The sequence below is a fragment of the Chaetodon trifascialis genome, chromosome 18, assembly GCF_039877785.1.
Source record: "Chaetodon trifascialis isolate fChaTrf1 chromosome 18, fChaTrf1.hap1, whole genome shotgun sequence".
Lineage (NCBI taxonomy): Eukaryota > Metazoa > Chordata > Actinopteri > Chaetodontiformes > Chaetodontidae > Chaetodon > Chaetodon trifascialis.
Window position 1 is genome coordinate 17,562,825 of NC_092073.1, and position 22,664 is coordinate 17,585,488.

The window sequence follows — 22,664 nt, forward strand, 5'->3', positions numbered from 1 at the left end:
AGAAAAAATAAATAAATACTGGACTGTAAAATCACGTTTTTATTGTACAGATTCGCTCAGATGAGTCTCCACCCACTACTTCCCTCCCAACTAGGTCTGAATTTCACAATCTTTTATTAATCATCTTATAAAATGAGGATTTTATCATAACAGAGCCCTCCTTTACAAGCCCAGGCGTCAATTAGTGTTATTCCCATGATAATATTGTCCCAGTGAGTCGATACAGGAGCAAAATGCAAAGATAAAATCACTGTAAAAAAAACTGTAATCACTGCAATACAAACAGTCTTTGTGGAGCCACCTCAGATTCGTGAACATAAAAGAGTCCGAAGTTCTTCATCAGTCACATTTTAGAAGATAAAATGGTTGTTCCCGACTCATTTGGTGGCTTTGATCATGATTTCCACTTCCAGAAAGAGTTTTATAGTCTGCAAAATCTTCCTGTTGGCAGAAATTTCATGTGTGATGAGTCAGTCCGGCTCGGCAAGAAGCCACAAGTCCACGAGTCTCATCACCGTTTAACTCACTGACCTGTTATACAGGCTGTCTTTGTGTAAGCACGTCTCTGTAGCGATCACAGTGAGATTATACAACCCAGGCAGCGAGGGACAGAAAGCATTATGACAAAAACCTCATTGGAGATTTCTGCATGATGATGGACAGTTGGGGAAGTCTCCAGACGATGCTGTAAAACCGCGTCCATGTGATATGAATAAATTGCGATAATAAAATCTTATGATAGCAAATGAACAGAGAACATAATATTGAAAAAAAATGCATTGCAGAGGATTAGAAAGGCAGAAAAAAACATGTCACAGTCTCACTCCAGTCATTCATTTGTAAGAAATAAAGAAATGTGGCTGATTAAATGTACCTAAGGTTAAGCTGTGTGGGATTTACTTTAAATATTCACCGTCAAACGGACTGTGATGATGACCATCAGCCCCCTGAGAGCTTCTCCCTATCACTCCAATATATTATCTCTGTTAATAATTTATTGTTTTGATGCATAATTTACCAATTCACCACAAACCAATAATATTTGGAGGCAAGTGGAGTGTGAGATCTCCACGTTGGACCACATAGTGAGCCCCAACAGTTGGACTGCTTTTCTACAATATGTTATTCTGCTGCGAGGTATTATCACAGTACTTCACAGCAATACACGGCAGCGTGTTTAAAACAGAGCTGAAATTAACTCTAGCTCAGTCATCACTGTACATTATCGAAAAATCCACATTAAAAATCAAACGTTTCACACAGCAAAGACTTTTAGTACCATGAATCAAAACAAAAAATGAAAATGAAATGGTGGTGGACGCTGAAAGCAAAGACGAAAAAGTGGGTAGAGCGAGTAGTGGTTTGTGCGACTGGTTGGCCTGGTTTCCAGTCGACTTTTTATAGTCGAATAATTAAGAGTTCAGTCGTCTCTCTGCCGTGAAGCAGGTCTGCTCGAGTCCAGGCGGCTATAGGTTCTCTCCAGGTTGGTACTGCGGCTCTGTGGCCGTGAAATAGTCCTCTAGGAAGGACTGGAGGTACTCGAAAGTGGGCCTCTCGTCCGGATCTTTCTTCCAGCAGAGCTTCATCATCTCGTGCAGGGACTCGGGGCATCCCTGGGGGCAGGGCATGCGGTAGCCTCGCTCCACCTGCTCCAGCACCTCCCGGTTCACCATGCCTGAGGCGGAGACACGAGACACAAAGGACCGTCAGAGCTTTTAATCACTTTTCAGGCTTTTTTTAGGTTGCTGGAATAAAAAAAAGAGGAACGGTAATGACACAAAAGAGAGAAGGAAACTCGAAGGGGTTTGTGTGTACGTTAGCCAGACTATAGATCAGATTAGGGCTGCAGCTAATGATCATTTTCTTTATTGATCTATCTCCTGATTTTTTTCAGTTTTTGTAATATAAAATGTAAAAAAAAAAAAAAAAAAAAAAGGTGAAAAATGGCCATCACAATTTCTTAGTTCAGATAGCCTGGTTGTGCCCGAACTTAACAAAATCCACCTACCAGCATCTCTGAAGACCACTAATTATCACGTAATGTCTCTTTTGTTTAGTCTGTACTAAAACCTAAGTGTAAGATGTCTCTGCTTGTTGCCAGGCAACCTCACGTCTTCAGAAAGGCACTGCACTCGGGCGGGTAGGTGGCTAGCTAGCTGGCTAGCTAATGTGCTATTTCCTAGCCGTATATTCAGTTGGTGTGTGGCGTTGAGTCATGTGAAATGTTAATTCTGAAGGACTATGAGTGAACACTTTGGGTCAAATATTGTAGCTCGGATGAATTTACTGTTTATCAGTGTACAAATGACCAAGATTAGCTAGCTATCATTGCTGTGACAGGGACGTAATGGGAACATGTTATCATCATAAGAAAAGGGGGTGGTGTTATCTGAAGTGGATCCCTAAAACCACACTGTCATTCTTACACTTCAGTTTTTGGACGGACTAAACAAATGAGACATAACGTGTTGAACAGTGATCTCTGGAGATGCTGATAGGCAGATTTTGTTACCTTTGGACAGAGCCAGGCTAACCATTTACTCCTGCTTCTGGAGTTAATGGGCTGCATAGCTGCATATTTAGCGCACAGACGTGAGAGAGTAGCGACCTTCTCGTATAACTTCCTGCACGAATGTGAATGTGTGTATTTCCCAAAAGGTCCAATTATTCGTTAAAACAATTATCAAAAGATTTTTTTTATTTTCCCCTCGATGGACTAATCTATTAGTGCTTTCAGGGCTACATCTGATCGAAAGCAGAGCTGTGTGAATGTGGTGCAAAACACTGCAGGCACCGCTCCCCAGGGCAATATCAGCCTGGCAGATGGTTATAAACAAGAGTGGTGTTCAATCTCCTGATCGTCCTCCACCAGATGGTCCCGTCTAATCTCAAATGTGCGTGTGTGTGTGTGTGGGTGTCACTGTTCCCCCTGCAGAGGCATAAACAACCAGCGCAGACAATGTCAGACAGCTTCGCTTCATCCTCCGACATTAACGAGCACGCCAGCTTGACGTCTGCTGACAGACTGAAAACTGATAACTCCGGCCGTGAGTCACCGCCCTCCGACAGCAGTTTGAACGTTTCTTTCGCCACCACCGGTGAGTGTGAGTGTGTGTGTGTGTGCGCTGTCACTGTCACTCACCTGGATAGGGCACTCTGCCTTTGGTGACGAGCTCGGTGAGTAAGATCCCGAAGGACCAGACGTCTGACTTGATGGTGAAGCGGCCGTACAGAGCAGCCTCAGGGGCCGTCCATTTAATGGGGAATTTGGCTCCTGTATGTGATGGAGACAAGAGGGGTGAGTTGATTCCACTAGAGGGCGCAGGCCTTCATTTCATGCCTCGTTTCCAGGAAATCACGATGACCAAAGTGACCCACGATGACATCATTAAGATCACATCATTATTTTGGTATTCTGGTTCATACAGGCTTGTAAAAGCAGCTCAAAGAAAAGTCCCACAAGGCTCAAATTTGAGATTTGAGGGATACAGTTGAGAATAAAGGACATTATTAAGGATCTTGTGTTTATAGGGTCAGCTCACTCATGTTAAAACAAGGTCTCTAGTGTGGCTTTCCACGTGCTCAAGCATGACATTATGTTCTTTGGAAATGTTTCTTTGTCATCAGCTTAAATGACAAGTAGATCATATTTTGGTAAAGCTAAGTAATCCAAAAATCTCGCCGTGAGCGGTTTTCATTGTCTTCTTGTAAATTCCAGACATGAGTGGATAAATCAAAGTAACCCTGGGACTGGAAAGAGATGTTGCCTCTGAATGTTTTAAACACAACCTTTTCAGTGCTTTGAGCATCTTAAACATCCCATTCGACACTGAAGTTCATTCATCTTCTGTTCTGCCGACAGCACTGCAGTCACACCCCTGCAGCGGCTAAGCTAACGTCGTCACTCTCAGCCTTTTGTCAGATCTGTGACTGAGAAACTATTGACGAGCATCTTTTATGTCCTCTCCAATGATCCTCGTTGGAGCATCATCTGCAGTTATTCTTTTTTACGGCCGCTTCATGAGTTTTTCTGCGATGCTAACCAAGCTAGCCTCTTAATCCTTCATTGAATACAATACAAAAGACTAGAAACATGGCTTATTTTTTTTAAATAATGTTGGCAGCCTTGATTCTAGCAGTCTCCAAAAGCTGGTGGGTAAGTGTTGGGTCTAGAGCTGTAGCGCCTCTCCTGGTTCAGTGGGCCTGTGGGGGCTCTCTGGCTCAATAATATTAACTTGTGTGACTGTGGACTCATAGTGTTGTTACAAAACATTTGGTCCACTAATTATTTCTGATTTGACTATATATTTAAATTGTTGTCCAGTGCTGTTTTTATAGTCCAGCTCCTACCTTCAACCTTTATTTGAAGTGTGTTTGGCTCACTGCATAGATGTTCACCTACACACACCTATGGTGACAGCAGGAGACCTCCACTGTATTATGTTGGAGGCAGAAATAAGTAAATAAAAGCAAACTTCTCCACTTAGATGCCGCTACAGGTAAGGTTTTGGGTGAAGCAGCCCTTAAAGGAGCAGACACGTTCGCCCAGCGTGTGAAAAGCGCAACTAATCAGAGAGAACAGGAGCATCTGGTTTCCACTATTAACCTAATTCACCATGATAGGAGACAACGGGGAGTCGCCCTTGCTGTGAGGTCACTGCGCTGTCCATTTCGACCCGGATGCCTCATTCACCTGTGACTCATACAGTCTGTGTGTGTGAGTGTGTGTGTGCCCACCTTGCCTCGCCGTGTACTCATTGTCCTCTATCAACCTGGCCAGACCGAAGTCAGCGATCTTGCACACCAGGTTGTCTCCCACGAGAATGTTAGCGGCACGCAGGTCCCGGTGGATGTAGTTCATCCTCTCGATGAAAGCCATGCCGTCAGCGATCTACAAACAAAACATTTGACAGCATCTCACGACGGCTGCTTCGCCAAACAATTTTTAGCTTCTCGCACTCCTCTCATCCAGCCCTCTGTCAGGCACAAAGAGGAGGCTAATATCGACAGAACAAAAGCAAAGCGGACCAAATCTGGGAGAGGAAGACATGTTTACCCGAGGCTGTCGTTCTTTTTTTAAAACCACGGGCTTAAAATAGAGCTTAAAGGAATGATTCACTGACACAAATTCGGCTCTCGTGAAACAAAAATGCAGATATTTGGTTTGTCTCACCTGTGCGGCCATGTCCACCAGCAAGGGGAGCTTCAGGAATTTGCCGTCACCCTCTTTGAGGAAGTCCAGCAAGCTTCCTACAAAAACAGAAACAGAAGTCATAAACGCAGGACAGCCAAGCTATACTGGAGAGGCAATAAAAGGCCCGTGATACCACCTGCATGCTAATGTACTGCTATATGACATGTTACATATTTCAATTTAGGCCTGGGTCTTCACCATATCCTAGCTGGAAAATTAAAGTGAATATTAAATGAAGCTTTGCAGGGAATTGGTATGCTGTTCATAGTGGCATCGAACCACTAGTGTTCCTTTAGTGCCTGTCAGAGGAGGCTTTTCTGCAGGAAGAGCAGCAGAACTGTGGAAAATACTACAGCAGTTGCTCTATGAGATCACAACACACAGCGGATCAGCAAGATGCAGGCATTTAGACACGCATGCACACACACGGAGGCGTATGTCATAGAGTTAACATTTACACACACATAAATCTAATTACGCATAAAAGCCTGAAAAAAAAAAAAACGCATTGCAGCTGACGCTACGAAAGCCTCCCACAAAACTACTGCAGTTTTCAATTAAACATCCCAGTTTCAGGCTTCAGGGAACCACAAGGGACCCTCAAGGACTTTCAATATGTAACAGCATATTAATTAAAACACCTGTAAAAATTTACATTTTTCCTTTAAGGAAATCACCAGGCGCATGTCTGACATCAGCGCCTTGCCTGAATGACTGAGGCTCAATTTGGTGCCTGAAAAGTCTAAAGGCTTGATGTTGTTTTGCTTTTCTTTAAAAATAGACCTCGTCAGTGTCATGTAACAGGAAACAGCTGAGTCTTGTTACTCTCCAGGGCAAAGGGTTCCCAGAAAATCAGTTTAATTGCTAATCAAATATACCCATCTGAAGCTTGTAATAGCTTTTCAGGTATGTTTCAGGTATCCGTGTGTACCTTTGGCCATGTACTCTGTGACGATATAAATGGGCTCCTCAGACACCACAGCATAGAGAGGCACCAGTTTGTCGTGTCTGAGCTTCTTCATGATCTGAGCCTCTTGGAGGAAGGCCTCGGGCGACATGGTGCCCGGCTTTAGCGTCTTTATGGCCACCTTGGTTGTGCCGTTCCACGTGCCTGCAGAGACAAAGACAGGGGGAGAAAACGCCCACAGGCCGCAGGGGTAATCAGTGTTGTTAATGGGGTGGGAGCAGGACAATATCATTAATTAGGTCTTGTAATTGCTCAGACATGTGCTGTCATGCATGCTCTCCTCGCAAAAATATCCCTGGGATGAGCGCATGCACGCTCGCGGTTCAAAAAGGAACAAATAGATTTGTCTGGTCCTCCTGAGTGAGATGATCTCTGGAGACATGCAGAATACAACAAACAGAGGAAGCGACTGCAGGAAGTGGATAATTCCCCAGTTTGGACAAAAATAGACACAATAAATATAGGCTTCAGACTGTTTGTGTGTGTTCAATTTATGCGCACGATGTCTGCATTTCCTGAGTAAATCTGGGCTGATCTCGTGTTTCCACATCTACATTAATTACAGCTGAACGCTAAACAAATGCACGACAACAGACAGAATTTTCTCAGCATGTTCCTGCGTGTATTGTCTGCCTCGCTCTTACCCATCCAGACTTCTCCGAAGCAGCCCTGGCCCAGTTTGAGCTCCAGTCTCAGGGACTCCCGGGGGATCTCCCAGGCATCTTTAGCAAGCCCCTGGGTCTGAGGCTTGACTGTGGGGCACACCGTGGTCAGCCTGTGGCAAAGCCCGTCGGCGTGCTCTGTGATAAAGCGAGACGCGGAGATGAAAACGCTACATTACACCCAGCAGCGCCACACACACCCACATGAGTCTTTGAACCAGCAGGATGCAGCTTTTTAAAGCCAGTCTCTTTCATGCATCGATTCACTCCATTTGATATGGATTAATTTATACTGTTATGCTAACTGTGATGAAATATAAACCAGATGAAGTGGCTTTTTAACACAACAAAACCTTTAACCTCAACCTTCCTCGGGCTGAAGACGAGGAGGGAGGCTCAGAATCATAACTGCGCCACCAACTGTTATTAAAATTACAGGCTATTCATCTCCCTTGGTAACAGTCTGGGACTTATTGCAGGTATCACAGGAACCTGTGTGGTGGCACAGAGCGGCGGGCGTGACTGAGAGTAATTTCCAGGTGTGATGAAAGACTGCGATGAATAATGAATGAGTGAAGACAGAAAAAGAGGGCCAGCCGAAAACATTGCACATGGCATACCTGTGTAGTGTTTGACGAGCTTCTGCAAGGTGTCAAACTGCGCCCGTGTGGTGATGTAGTATCCCCCGTTGTCAAGCTTGCGGATCTTGTAGTGTTTCACATTGTCTCCTTTGGCTTCATCCCAGTCTCGTATGGAGAGAGAATAAGCACCTGGAGGAGACGAGGGAAATGTTCTTCATCCGTATAAACAAGAGTGTCAATGATTGGACCGCGTGACGCCTGAAAAATTTGCAAGACGCTGGTTCCATGACTATTTTTTACTGCTGGAAATTCCCATTTATCTTTCAATGATGTCTTATGTTCTACCACTCTGTTTATTAAGAAGCGATCATCACCTTTAGTAGTTTCACTTTCTCGCACCAGGAAAGTTCCTCGATGGTTCCCTGGATTCAGCAGCAGCCTCTCTGCATCTTTGCGTCCCATTTTACCAAAGTACCACCTATGAATAGAAAGCATTGACTTAAAAAACCTGCCAAGCTCAGCGCGTCGAGCGGTGACTCAGATGCTGAAAATCAGTCACAGCTTCACTAGATGTCGCTGCTTAGAACATCAAAATCACGTTCTGAAGCTTAATCTGGTTTGTGAAGCTGTTAATATTTGGACTGTGTGTTTGTTGCAAGTGAGATCACACGAGTGTCATCTGGCACAGTCGCTGTAGGTGGAGTAATGAGGCTATAAGGGGGCCTTACTCTTCAGCCTGGATGGAGTCAGCAGGGGCCACGTAATTGCTCGGGATGTAGCCTTTCCTCCCGGTGTTGATGGAGCGAGCCTCCCACCAGTCTCCTTCTCTGCGAGGAGGACAATGACACAGGAGAGATGAGACAAATGACTCGTTCATTTAACACTCAACCAGGTCCTGGTACATCCTGCTATGACTGATATTCTGGGTGAAAACTGTTTAATAACTGTTAATAATTAATAATTTAAAGGTTTAAAATTGACCTCACATTTATTTAAGCCTCCATATTTGATGCAAAAACTGTGAGCATGTGAGGTGGGAGTGGAAAACATGGTCACACTGGGGGTTGAATGAGACTAATCTACTTTACATCACAGTGCTATAACCTCAGGCGACAACTTTGCCACAGCATGAACGAAATAAAAGAATTCACAGCGCTGTGCAGAAAGCCAGCATCAGGAAACAAGTTGCAATCAAACTCATTCATGAATCCAGATACACAAGGAACAGGTGCGGTTTGGGATAACAGTGTGAAAGCGAGGCATCTCGTCACCCCTGCTGCACCGGAGAGACGAGGAAGACGCTTACGTATTGTTGATGATCTGGAAGCGGTCTCCTTTTTTAAACGAAAGATCATCTGATGTCCGAGCTTCATAGTCATACAAGGCCACGAAGAACGTAACACCACCTGAATACACAAAAACAGGCCCGTGTGTAATGATTAAACAGCTCGGGAGCTTTTAAAAGTGAGTAAACACATAATAGCAGCAGAGGACATCATGATGCTGCAGAGGGACCATATCAGGACACAGCAGGTTTGCTTGTGTGTGTGACTGTTTAATGGCCAATTAAAGTGGATAAATCTGTCTCCCCAAGGTCCAAGAGCTCATACTGTATTGATTTTCTTTGGCTTGTAATTTATAAGTATGAGTACTTCCCCTGCATGGAAATATGACCGCGACTAGACTCTGCAAAGACAGACAGAAGCCAAAGGAAAGTCAATACATCAAACCTGTTTGTAATAGAATAATTTCCCTCATAATCTACGAGTATGAAACATGTTGGTACAAGGTGTTAACATGAGCTCAAATTAAATATTACAAGACAGTCAATTCTGGTATAAATGGACTCATCCCTCCATCCCATGCCAACATCCTGTAAAACACTGGCGCCTACTGTGCAGCCACACTTCCAAACAGATGACATTCATATACCCACCACTGACAACAATGCTGTCAACAGTAATCTCATTATCTCCTGTAGAAAGCAAATGCCATGGCAGTGCCACCTTCAGCCCCCCTCTGAGAGCAGATAATCCAACATGGAGGAGGATTACAACCTAAATCCCACTGAAACAGGAGGGTTCAATCTCATCTCTGTGCTCTCAGGATCACTCTAAGCTGCTCAGGCACGTTTATCAGAGTTGATCGCGGGACCTGTGTTACATCTAACAAGGAAAAGCTAGTTAAAACAACAATGACTGGGGCATTAGGGGCGACACCTACATGTCGGATCAGCATACTGACCGAGTTAAGATCAGTGTTAAGTATGTTTACATGTTTTAGCCCATTTACTGTTTACTGTAATACGAAGCACTTACACTTTACATGACCACTCTCCTCAGCTAACGACATGCTAGCTATGACATTTTGGTGCTTACTGTCGTGTGGCCACGCACACTGGTGAGAAAATCATGAACCACACAACAAAAAAGACAAAACTGGATGAAACAGGAGTCCACAGCCATGCTAACAATTCACAGAGGCTCTACTTATGTGGGCGCTGCCTCCCATTGAGCTCCACGCTAACAACAGCATAGCTAACGTTGTCACAGTGAAAGTGCTAACATGCTAATGTTTAGGTGGTATATTTACCACGATCAACATCTTAGTTCAGCCTGTGTTGGCATTGTAACATTTGTTAATTAGCACTAACCATAAAGTAGGACAATGGCAATGTCATTTTTGCAGATGTTTGTTCATAAATTAAAGTTTCAGACAAAGCAATAGTGCTAGATGCTATGCTAGGTGCTAATAGATCATCAAAGTTATTACAGTTCATCCAAAGGAGGACATGTCCATCCATCCATTTTCTATGCCGCTTATCCCTTTCGGGGTCGCAGGGGGGCCGGAGCCTATCTCGGCTGTCAATGGGCGGGAGGTGGGGTACACCCTGGACCGGTCGCCAGCCGAATGCAGGGCACATACACACAACCATTCATACTCACACTCACACCTAGGGGCAATTTAGAGTCACCAATCAACCTAATGAGCATGTTTTTGGTCTGTGGAAGAACATGCAAACTTCACACAGAAAGGCCCGACCCGGGAATCGAACTGGCGCCCTTCTTGCTGTGAGGCACGCGCACTACCTGCTGCTCCACCGTGCAGCCCAGAGGACATGTGTATCTGTCAAATATTTCATCCGATAGCTGTTGAGACTTTTTACTAAAAAACAAACATGTCAGGGTGCCCCTATAGCTCAGTTGGTAGGGTGTGCGCCCCATGTATCGAGACTGTCAGTCCTCTGCAGTGGCCGCAGGTTTGACTCCCACCAGCGGCTCATTTGCTGCGTGTCGTCCCTTCTCTCTCTGCCCCCTTTCCTGTCATACCTTCATCTGTCACTATCATAAAAGCTAAAAAGCCCCCCAAAAATTAACAAAACAACAAAACAAACATGTCAACCTCCTGATGGTGATACCAATAATATCTTAAATCACAATCAAGTCAGTCAGAGTCATTCCCTGGGGACCAGTGGATCATCATCACTACAGCCAACCCACAGCCAAGCCACTAGCATGATTTAAAATAAGGAAAAACATGATGGATTAGGAAGTCTCTACAACTTGATTTAAATACATAGTTAAAAAATGTGGCATTAAAGATGAAATACCATACACTGTGGCTGCCTGATAAGAAAAATAAATTCAAAAACTAAAAACCCAACAAATACGAAGATGCTTTTGTTGAAGACCTTTATCAGCATTACAATGACATCTGACAATAAAACACGACTCACTTGAGACAGCACCAGAGAAGGAATTTGACACAGGACCGGAGAAGGAGGACGACGCCCCTCCAAAGGGAGTCATGGCAGACGAGGAGCCGCCAAACGGCGTGAGGGTGTGGTTGAAGTTTACAGCCCCGGAGCCCGATGAGGAGGAGGGGGCTTGATTCTGCTGCAGCTGGGTGGGATCCGGACCGTAGTGACCTATGTGAGGTGTGGTGGCGGTGGCGTTGGGGTCTGACACCGAGGAATTTTCTGGCCGATACTTCATCGTTGGACCCTTGTCCTCTTTGCTCTTTATGCAGCCCATCGTCTCGCCTGCCTGGACAGACACAACCCAGAACCGTCAATTTAATGCCAGAAGATTGAAGAATAGAGAATCCAATTCATGACTCACAATGATTATCCATAAATAAAGTGAAGGGCCAAGGGAGGTGCAGGATTAACGATTGCAACATAAGGCCTGTAGGACATGCCTTATGAAATGAAAATTTAATGACCTGATATTAATATGTGAGTCATTTTGTTGTTGTTGTTGCAAAGACTAAGACTATAAGCCAAGTGGTAACTGGGACATATGGTTAAATCTGCTTCGAATCGCTTGACTCACACGCAGTGATCCAATGGTGCATGCATGTTTTGAAGAATGATGAGTGTAAAACAGATGGATGAGATGGTCATTATCATTTTTTACTGTTGTGATCTATTACATGTCACTGTTCGATAAAGAGATCACGTAATGTTCATGTCCAAATGACAGATTAAAGTCAGGCTGAAGCCATTCTGCTTTGAAATGGAGAAAAATATGAGTTATTTGCAGCATCAGAGCTTTGTTCTACATTTTTGCCTTATTGAGAGACCTCAGCTGATGGAGAAGTGACTAAAAAGGCCCAGAGGACACAGGCCCAGGGGCCCGAGGGGTCATGGTGTCCCTGTGCGAGAGCCTCTGTATGAAGGGGCTGTCAAATGAGAAGCAAAATGACCCCAAAGAGACTCGAACTGACCATAAAGAGATGCAAATTTCTTGTTGGAATTTCCCCTCGCGGGACGAATAAAGGTATATTGAATTGAAAACATAAACAAAGAGACACAAAACAACTAAAACAGTGAGGTTCTGGTTCTCCTGCAGAGTATCACATGTACAGTCTGGGTATTTTGCTCTACGCAGGAGGGGTGGAGAGTCTTTAACATGTCTGTACCCAGGGGCTCATTGCCTCATAGTCCGTCCACGCCTCAGCCGGACCACGCTACAAGATTTAAAACATCGGTGTGCCTCCATGTGCGAGGCTGTCATTCCTCCTCCTAACACAACTTGGCCGGAGTCACACTGAGGCATTCTTTTGTGAGGTGAAGGGCTGGAAAATGTGGAGACAATCAGACACGCTTGTAAAGAAGTCTGAGCTCGGGGAGATCTGAACGTTTTCATTCGCCAAGAACAACAGCTGCTCGAGGACTTGGACTTGGTTAATTGCCGTCGACACATTACGAGACAGTAAAACAATAGAGGACTGAAGTGAAATATGAGCTTTTGTTCAGCGTGGAGAAGGTGTGGAGGATGAAAGCAGACGATACAAACGTGGTGCTACTGGGCAGCTTTGTGGCACAGCTGGTGACAGGAGCGACACGGCAGCAGTTCAGTGAATTGCAGGGTCACAGAGGAGGATCTGCTGGTGAAGTAATACACCTTTCACTGATTTTGGAACAGTGGCCTTGATGTTTCGAGGTGGGAGGGATTTTTTCCGCATCGGAGAAGGAGGGGCGTAATCGAGAGTTCATCGAGTTCTCCCGCTGAACTGCCAAGGAAATCAACAAAATGGGGACAAACCACAGAAACCTTCCAAAGATTCAGAACACTTTGCTCAAATAAAACCGTACAACCGGTTAAATTGCAGGTTACGTCTCGTGCTGCGCACTGGTCGTCCTCTACGAAACCATTTTTTGAGTGGCCAGTCACTGGAGACGTGTCAAAATGAAGCAGATTTCTTAAAAGCATATGCAGAGGAATATGGCAATAAATCTAATCTCAGATGTTAAATCTGGAGCCAATATGCTGAGAATGTTGGCATGGAAAAAGGCTTTTTCCGAGCCAAACTTTCCTTCAACCTCGAGACAGAACCAGTGTCACGGAAAGCAGAGGTCTTCACTCAGCGGCTTAGTCAACTATGGTGGGCTTGTGTTTCATCATCAGACAGACGAGAGCCTGGCTCGATGGCTCGGCAATGAACTTACCACGCTGTAAAACACTGGACGGCGTCCCAGGAATATTTGCACTTTAAAGAGAGGATGTTTTTCCCTTCCAAAAACGAGGCATCAGCCGTTTCGTGGAAGTGACATCACTCTTCCAAAATTATCACGACTGCGCAAATACTGAGCTGAACTTATGGAGCCTTTTAAAGAGAATTCAAGTCCTTGGATGTCAAAGTAAAACACCACGCTAGTATATTGTCACTTATGTTCACACTGCACAAGAAGCTTGATTAATAATCATGCATAATGTCTCTTTTTCTAAGGAGTAAAGGTGACGCAACTCATTTAACTATGTGAAAGTCTGTCCTTGTGGGGAGCTGGAGAGGTTAATGTGCTAACATGTTAGTCCTTTTCGACATCCACTCAATTGAAGCCAGAACAAAGATGATATACTTAATGTTTGACTCATCAACTTAACAGATTTTTGTTAATATCTGCATATTCTGAATTTCATGCCAGCAACACGTTTCAGTCAAGTTGGGACAGGAGCAACAAAAGACTGGGAAAGATGTGGAAAGCTCCAAAAACACCTTTTTTTTTCAGTATGTTAGCATTTAGCTCAAATCATCTAAATACAGCGTCAAGGGGCCAAAGCATAGTTCTATTGTTTTTATTATTACGTAAGCAGGCACAAGGAATTTTATGAAGCAAATGATCAATTAATTAATTGATTGAATAAATAGAAAATAGATCAATCAATGATTAAAATAAGTGCGGGTGGTTACCCTAATATGATCTTATGCAGTAAATTTCTCTGAAGCAGAGTTACAAACACATAGACGTTCCCACTGGAGAGCAGAGCTTCAGAGCTTATCTGGCAGACAGGGTGTGTACATACACACCTGTTCCCTGGTCATATTTGCATTAACAGAGCGAAGCTGGAAACGTGATATATGGTCCTCCATCTTTACCTGGAGCTAAACTTGGATGAAATGAATTCTTCGGGGGAAATGTAAATAAATCCTTGCCTTTTATGCACATAAAAACACAATATCTAAGATTCCCACCACATCCAGGGTCGAGCACTGCAAAGCAACAGAGTAACTCAGATAAAATTCCCATTAGTGGCCTTGTGGGCATAAAGAAAATGCTTTAGATTCTAGTCTGACAGAGAACCACAGAGGGAAACAGCAGGTTGGCTGAATGAGGGAGGGGGCAACTGGGCAGCCAGTGCCAACTCGACCAGCTTGAGCTACTAGGAGGATTATGAGGGTGGAGGATTTACCCTAAGAAGATAATAACGGAAAACAGAAAACAAAAAAAGGAGTGACCACCAGGGCCTGGAGCTGAAACAGTGCTGACCCCAGCCTCCACCTGCACGTGGTCCTTTTGGCCTGGAGCGACCTTTAATATTTGCTGCATTCGTCTGAAAAGCACAACAGTGAGATGTGTTTCAGGGCTGAGGGGGATCTCTGTTGGAGGGCTCTTACTGACTCTTGGCTGTGAGGATACAATACAGACCGGCTTTGCCTGGAGCCTCTGAATCAGCTCATCTGACCCTCTATCAGAGCCATAATGACGGAACCAGCCAGCTGTCACATAATGACACCCTGGGCTTTGTCCACACCTCAGACTGCAAAGTGAGAATGCAGCAATCCTGGATGAGGTGAAAAATGATCAACAAATACGGCTCGTGTGGCCTTTATGGCCACAAAGCGTCACATCGAATCTTATAAAGAAGTCCAAAACTGTGCAGAGAGACTCAGCAAGGCTGGATCTTAAATGTCAAACCTCACTGTCTTTTCCAGCCAAGTCTGTTCAGTTCTGATCATTCCTGAGCAGCAGAGCCTTGAAACCACAAGGAAAATCTGCCGTGCTGCTAATTATAGAAGCTTATTCTTATTGCCGGCAACATCCCGCTGCCCCCAGGATGATAGCATGACCTACAACAGCACATCGCATGCAAACCTCGGGAGGACTCCCAGTTGCACCAGTTAGAGCCACTCAGAAACAATGAGAGAGGAAGGTGAAGAGTTTACAAGAGGAAGCTTACACATCGTCACAAAACACAAACGAGCGTATACCGAGGCCCCTTCCTCTATCTGATTGGAAAGGCGTGGCGCTATTGTCTTAGCGCTCCTCCGTTCTGACAGATAAGAGAGACAAAATGAGGACAAAATAAGTCTGACTTCTCATTCAGCTTCAATCAAAGCATCATGATTTGGAGCAGACTGTTTGAAATGATCCGCCACAGGCAGAAACGTCTCTCTCTCTTCAGCCAACACGACTGTGAAATCTGAAAAACAAAGAGGTGTGTTCTTTTATTCAGTGCTGGCAGAGGCCTCTTCTTTAGTGTGAAGTATCTGAAATAAGAACCAAAAACCTTGGATAACTTTTTTGTCACTGCTTAGTTTTTCCTCATCTTTTGTACTAAAAACCTCTTTGACGTGCCACAGACTAGATACAATCTTTGTTTAATAGTCCTCCTCCAGGGAGGTCACATTGCTCTATTAGCTACTGCAGAACTGATAGCTGGAAGGGATTCAGTGTCTTGCTCAAGGACACTTCATCAGACAGACCTGCCGCAGATATGATAACTATCCCAGCCGTTAGCTGGAGGGTGACCACTAACACAGTAGCTCAGGGACATTTTGAAAAGGATTATTATCTTTTGGAACTGGCAGGATTTGGTTAGCTACGGCAGTAAATTTTCTGATTTCATGCGAGCAACTGAAAGCCTGCAGACTGGACTGGAACAGACTGTTATTTTCTCTACTAAACGACTGTTTTGTGAAAGATTCCTGCTAAAAGTTCCCACAGATGACATCTTCAGATGTCTTATTTTGTCTGACCAACTGTCCAAAACCTAAAGATACTCAGTTTACTATCATTCAAGATGAAGAAAAGCATCAAATTCTCACATTGGAGACACTGAACTATTTCACCTTTTTGCATAAAAAATGGCTAAAAGGCTTATTTGCTTATGGAAATAATTGATTAATCTTCTAAAGCAAGTTGAGTTTTTGTACTTGCTCTTATGCATTATCCAAGCATCCAACATAGCCAATATACCCAAATACATTTCTTGCAAGAGGCGCAGCAGCAAGCCAAAAAGTAATACAGGAAATACATAAAAAACAAAAACTAAATGTACTGTTTGATGTCTGAGAAGCCTCCAGATGTTCCCCCTGAGGGACAGAGTCCTCCAGGAACATCTGAGCTTCCCTGTGACCCTTGACCTCCCTTGTCCCTGCTTGCTTCCAGCTCGAACACACAGTTTTAACAGAGGCGTACCCTCGCTATTATTGCCCATACTTGCTCATATTGTCCTGATTCCAATCAATGCATGCCTCTGTGAGACCTTTGGAGAGAGCTCTGCACGCTTAACCAGCAACAGAGCGTTTCCATCATCAGCTGTGGGAGAAAAACATTCATCTGAGCTCTTCAAACCGGCCCTGTGTGTTCAAAAGCTATGAAATCAAAACTGTACATATTCTTCTGTTACAGTGATAACGCTAACCTGCGCTCTCCTTATCAGCGACCTGCCTACGCTTTCCTTCCCCCCGCTTCAGCCACAGTGTGAGAATTCCTCACGAGCTTCAAGACGTGCTGATAAGGCAAACGAGAGCTCAGTTTTGTCTCTCTCACACTGGCTGATAGCTGGAATGATGAAGAAGTTTGGGAGCTCGCAGCGGTCATGGTTCAGAATTTTAAAGAAGGCTGCAGAGACATTAGTTTAGTTGAGTGCGCTGACGCTGCAGGATTATGTGAGGGCCCACATTTACAGTTTGGTGGTCACAAACAAAGAGATGCCTTTAGATTTAATGTACTCAAGTTCAAGCAAAGAAAGCAACATCGCTTGATTAATTGAGTCGCAGACTGACAGACACTTAATTGGATTTGTTGCTTTTCTGTGTTTCATTTCATTTGAATTGATTACGTTTGGCTTTCAGGATGTCAGACGGGCAAAACAAGCTTTCTGAACGTTTAATAAAAAGAGCCATTATTTGTAGCCTTACACACAAATTATATGAAGCTTTCTTTATGGACCAATCTGAATGTAAGACCGTATTATGCCAGTTAAATGCTAGCATCAGCATGCTATATGCTTCATATAGCTGGCTTTCCATCCAAATGCATTGCACATTTTACCTGAATTTCAAGAAAATCTGCAAATTTTCTAATGCAGTACTTAAAAATGTGCTTAAAAATACATGGATGGAAACACAGCTAATGCTAACATGCTGATGATTAGCAGGCTCGCCATGGTCACCACGTTAATTTTGGAGCTAGCATGCTAACATTTAGTAATTAGCTGAGGCTGGCTGGAACGTCTTTGGTGCAAACTTTGGACAAACTCAAATCTACTACAGGGCGACATGAATGTTTGTACCAAATTTCATGACAATCTATCCAGTAGTTTTCAAGCAGTTTTTGAGCAGTTTGCTAGCATTGCTAAAATGCTAAAACGTCACTCATCAGAGCTCCTCAAAAGTGAGGATTTCTGCATTTTCTTTATCACTTTTTTGGACTGTTGCATGGAAAAATAAGCATTTTGAAGGATGACACTTACTAATCATTAGGAAAACCTTCCATATTCATGTTTTTTGGAGTATAATTGAGATAACTATGTAAGAAAACAAGAGAGAAAATTGAAAGTAATGCTGATGGAATCAAATTGGAAAATTTACAAAATGTGTTTGTGAAGTATTCATTATTGAACAACAGCAAACTGTGTGCTATCTCCTCCAGAGCTTGCAAACTGATTAAATATATGCACTTTTCACTCGAGAGTGACTGAACAGATGCATTTCAAATCTCTCATTTGCATATCATGCATTATAAATAAACTAAACCCTGATTCTCGGATATGTTTTGGTCTGTTTTAGCATCTCACTTGTTTAAACAGCCTCCACTCCGCTGGGGTTTAGATCATCTAGACTGTAATGAAGTCGACATTTGGCCGGATGGCGGTCATGCAGCCGCGCTGAGTGGCACGATGGTGGAGTTCCTCCATCCATCAGCCATCAGGTCGGAGTGAAACCCTGCCCAACATCCCGTCGGACAGCTGTCAGCGGCTGACGCTGCGGCTGCAAGACGGGGAGGGTCTCTGGAGCTTTACTGGGCCTCAGATCTGCAACAGATGCTGCCTGCCACCATCTCCCACATTCCTCCAATGCCAACGGGTTAAAACTGGGTCTGGAGGAATGTCATATGATGTTTCAGATGTGAAGCCTCGGAGCTCTACAGAAACATCGATAAATGGCTCGTAATGAGATTTACACTGCACTGGGTGTAGAGCTCTGCTGAGAGCACGCTCAAATAAGAGTCTGAAGGCAAGAAATGACTTGTAAAGCTGTTCTATTTGAGAAATATTAACTGCAGTGGAAATCAATGGAGGGACTTGAGGGTCCTTGACCGTTTCACTTTGAAACATAGCAGCCTGATTCCTCAGCTGTCTTTAGAATTTGAGTTTATGTGATCACTAAACCTGAGCTCTCTGCTGTGCTCGTGCGAGTTACTGTGCTGCCAGACATCACACGTTTTCTAGAATAACAGCTCTTATGGGAATACCTGAATACTGGCACCTGAGTCTTGGCTAGGTGTGAGCTATTTTGGGAACCTGAGTGTGTCTGCAATCATCCAGTGTTTGAACAGCCAACATCTAATAGAGTGAAAGACTGGATTAGGCTGCTCTCTCTGGAAAAAACAGAGCCAAACCCACAGGCACATCTTGACCAGAAAAATGGTGAGCCCAATCAAGAGATTTAACACGATGACACAAGAAGCGTCCCTGTCCTTGTTTTGCTTATGTCTGTCAAATATTGCTGACTTTAATTTTAGGGAAATCTAACAAAAAACTTTATTTTCAGCGTAGGGCAGATCATACAGCTACCAGGTGCTGCTGGGTGTTTGCTGCCTTGCTCACTGCCGCTCAGGTTTTCATCGTCTGCTCTAGAGGCATCAGTCAGCAGCTTTGAACTGATGCTGTTTCCTGAAGCTGGAAAGACAGAAAATCAGAATTTGTGGTATAAAATCAGCTGCTCCTTACAGACTAAATGGCACAGTGACTTTGTTGCAGCGACCTCAAACACCAGATTGCCGTCAGCTTGACACTGACCTTATTAAGCTGTTTGGGGATCTCTAATTACGCAACAGTTTTTGTTTTTTTTGGTCAACCTTATTTTAAATTTAAGCGTTGCCACTATCAGTTACATCCTCTCTCTGCCTTTGTGACTAATGGTACGTTAAATAAAGTTAATTTAGATGAGTTCCACGCAGTCGTTCCGGTCTTGGATTGAAGAATCGGTAAACTGGATCCATATTTGGCACGTCTGAACATCCTGAGCTGAGCCTTACAACTTAGAAATTGAACTGGTGAGTGATATGAGCAGAGATTTAAATAAATGACTCTTTTTTACTTCCTGTATTGTGTACTTATTTATTATCAGATCTTGCTCTTTCACTCATGTTTGACACCATTACACTCAGTAATGCAGTAAATAAAGGCTTGTCTTATCTTTTAGGTATATGACCAGGTTTCAGCCTTTCCGGGGTGCTGGCTGAGGCGTGGCGCCTCATTTTAATGACATACCTCTTAGAAATGGTGGTATTCCCCTTTAAATTGCTTCACTCCACGTTCACCAGCCCTTATAAGGGTTTAGACCAGCAATGATTCAGTCCCAGTTGTGCAAAAGTGCAGGATGAGCTGCATCCTTCATGTGACACAATGTGGAGTCAGTTTACTTAAGCCGGGCTTGCCACACACTGTGCGGGTAATGAGGACGATCCTCCAGCCCCTCAACCTGGAAAAGTAAACTAAACGAATGACAACAAAGTGCAGGAGTCACAATCTGTGACTCAGCTGTTCGATCAGTTTGAATTCAGACTGACAGCATCGCCAAAAGGGCCTGAACCTCCTCCTCCTCCTCCTCCTCAACTCTCTGACAACAATCTGAATCAGCATGAGTCAAAGATTGGGTTTGATATTTGAAATGATGAGGTGGCACTTTCTGCCTCTTGTGTCTAACAGTCCTGGAGCCAATGTGACTTTACATTAATATCATAAGAGGGAAACATCCAGAAAACTGTGATGGAAACAGACGTTTTCCTACATGATAAAAAAGACTCATATCATCAATTACATGTTTTAACTTTTAACCTTTTTAACGACCATATTCCTTCAATGACGAGTTAAGCTTCACATTTATGCGAATTAAACCACCTATTATGAACTATTTAACATAATTAAATGACTGTAATGCTGCTACACTGTAAAACATCTGTGGTCTTGTGACCTTGCCCTACTTTGAAGTGTTTATCTGCTGTAGGATGTGGTTGCACTAATATTCCTGTGGGACTTAAAGCACATGCTGAGTGTTTCTGCCTATTTAAAATCGCTCTGAGGATTAATACACAGTTTGCAGGAAGAACTGCAGCAAAGACTACAACCTGCACACAAGTATATATTTGTGTGATCATGAGGCAGCTTCATTCCTTTGTTGATGACAGGTCAGACAGGCGAGCAGCTGCGTTTCGGCCCATCCTTATCTAATCCCGCTGCTCTGACAAAGACCCGCTTCATTTGGGATTTTTACCTTCAACAAATCCGCGTCCTTCCTCTGGGTTCGCTCCCTTTTCCCCCCACCTTCAATCAGATTCGGGAAAGAAAAAAAAAAAAAAATCAGAGTTATTCCAACCGGGACCGAACCGCCTTCATCCTCACTTCATGCATCCAGCAGAGCAGAATTAGTGAAGTTAAATGAGAGCGGCGCTGCTGTGTGAGAGGATGGCGGAGGAGACGCTCATTGTTGTCAGAGAGGATGAATCCAGCAGCAGCATGGCAGGGATTTAAAAAAAAAAAAAAGGAAAAAAAAAAAGTGAGGTCCGTAAGTGTCCCAGCTCTTTGTCGCCTCTACTTCCTACTACTTAAACTTACATCAACCCCCACACAACAACATGGCCGACCCTGCCTGCGGGACTGGAGCCACACAGCTGGAGACGCAGATCCGTCCGGTGCAGCTGATCCAAGAGCAGCGGGGAGAGCGGACCATCACCGGAGGAGAACCGGCGGGATTAAACAAAATCATAGAGAGATAATAAGGCGAGGGCGGAAGAGGAGCGGAGCGGAGCGGAGGATGGTTTCATGTGGAGAAAAAGGAGGACTCAAAGCGTCCTCAATCCGTGCCGCTTTCAGTCAGAAGTGCGGAGCTCTGGCGCCCCCTGCTGGTTAAAGCGCTGCTGCTGCAGCTGCTGCTGCTGCACATCTGTAGCTCACTGGAAAGGCTGCAGCAGCTGTCAAAGCTGGAATATCACTAACTGTATTAAGACATACTGGAGCTGTAAAGTCAGCAAACGCATTTCATTACAGCCTTTGACTGACTGTGCTAATTCATGAGGATTATTAGTGAGAACTGGGAACTACTTTTTCATACCTCATGTCAAGTGAAAACCACGTATCTCCAAATATGGTGATTTTGAATGTTTCTGATAAACTGGATGATGAACCACTGGAGAAAATTCAGATATAATAGTAAAATACGGACAGGAATTATTTTACTGCGCAATGAGTACTTTTACTTAAGATACATTCTGCTGATAATACTTATCACTTAAGTGAAGCTTTGAATGCTGTACTTTTCCTTTTAGCAGAGTATTTTCACAGCGTGGTATAACTGCAGTACTTTAACATAAATATGATATCTGAATACTTCTTCTTGGTTGTAATTAGAGGACATCCACATCATAATTTCACAAGGATGCAAATATAAGCAAATGTAAGCTACTATATTAATATTTTACCTTTAGGAATATAGCAATTATGCCCATAGATACAACTGAATGATTCAACTAGAGTGTGGTATTAAAGTAATTTTATTTATGTTTATTCATTTGATTGGTGTCTTAATGATGTGATCTGAGAGCGCTTGTGTGGCCATGGCTGTGTAAGGGAGGGAGGTTTGCTCAGATGAGGCAGGACACACTTAATAAAGTGTTACCGTATCTTATCTCACATATTGTGACACCTGAAGTCGTATAAGAGCCCGATGAAGATGCTGATCAGAGCTCATTGCTCCCTATGAGCGTGAGCCCGTATGCCTAAAACCAGCTGTGGAACGGGACTCTTCTCACCAGCTGACACAACATTGGCTGATTGATTTTAGACATCAGAAATAACAGGAGAGAGATATTCATATGATTTACGGTAAAAGAGATGACATTATTTCTTTGTATGGCCTCATTACTTTGTGTCCTTTAGGTATTTTTGAATATTTAGATTCACGAATGTGCTTTTTTATCCATTCCACACACGTCGCTGTCGTCACTCTTCAGAAACACGATTCTGTGA

At 43.8% G+C, this 22,664-nt stretch overlaps 1 protein-coding gene across 1 annotated transcript; it reads right to left on the bottom strand.

The window, feature by feature from the left end:
- Positions 1-18: 18 nt before the first annotated feature.
- On the bottom strand, positions 19-21,488 carry LOC139347161 (tyrosine-protein kinase yes-like). Its single transcript, XM_070986648.1, has 12 exons — positions 20,914-21,488; positions 11,141-11,450; positions 8,711-8,810; positions 8,133-8,231; positions 7,779-7,882; positions 7,444-7,593; positions 6,806-6,961; positions 6,126-6,305; positions 5,174-5,250; positions 4,738-4,891; positions 3,143-3,274; positions 19-1,675 (listed from the first exon to the last, which is right to left on the bottom strand). Exons 2-12 carry the CDS (start codon positions 11,436-11,438, stop codon positions 1,467-1,469), a joined length of 1,659 nt encoding a protein of 552 aa, XP_070842749.1. The 5' UTR covers positions 11,439-11,450; positions 20,914-21,488; the 3' UTR covers positions 19-1,466.
- Positions 21,489-22,664: the final 1,176 nt, after the last annotated feature.

What these genes read in the sequence shown, in the direction of transcription:
- LOC139347161 (XM_070986648.1), bottom strand. Translation starts at nt 11,438, where the DNA reads ATGGGCTGCATAAAGAGCAAAGAGGACAAGGGTCCAACGATGAAGTAT. An exon ending in GACTCCATCCAGGCTGAAGA is followed by an intron (nt 7,883 to 8,132) that starts GTAAGGCCCCCT and finishes TTCTATTCATAG; the next exon opens with GTGGTACTTTGGTAAAATGG. An exon ending in AGAAAGTGAAACTACTAAAG is followed by an intron (nt 7,594 to 7,778) that starts GTGATGATCGCT and finishes CGTCTCCTCCAG; the next exon opens with GTGCTTATTCTCTCTCCATA.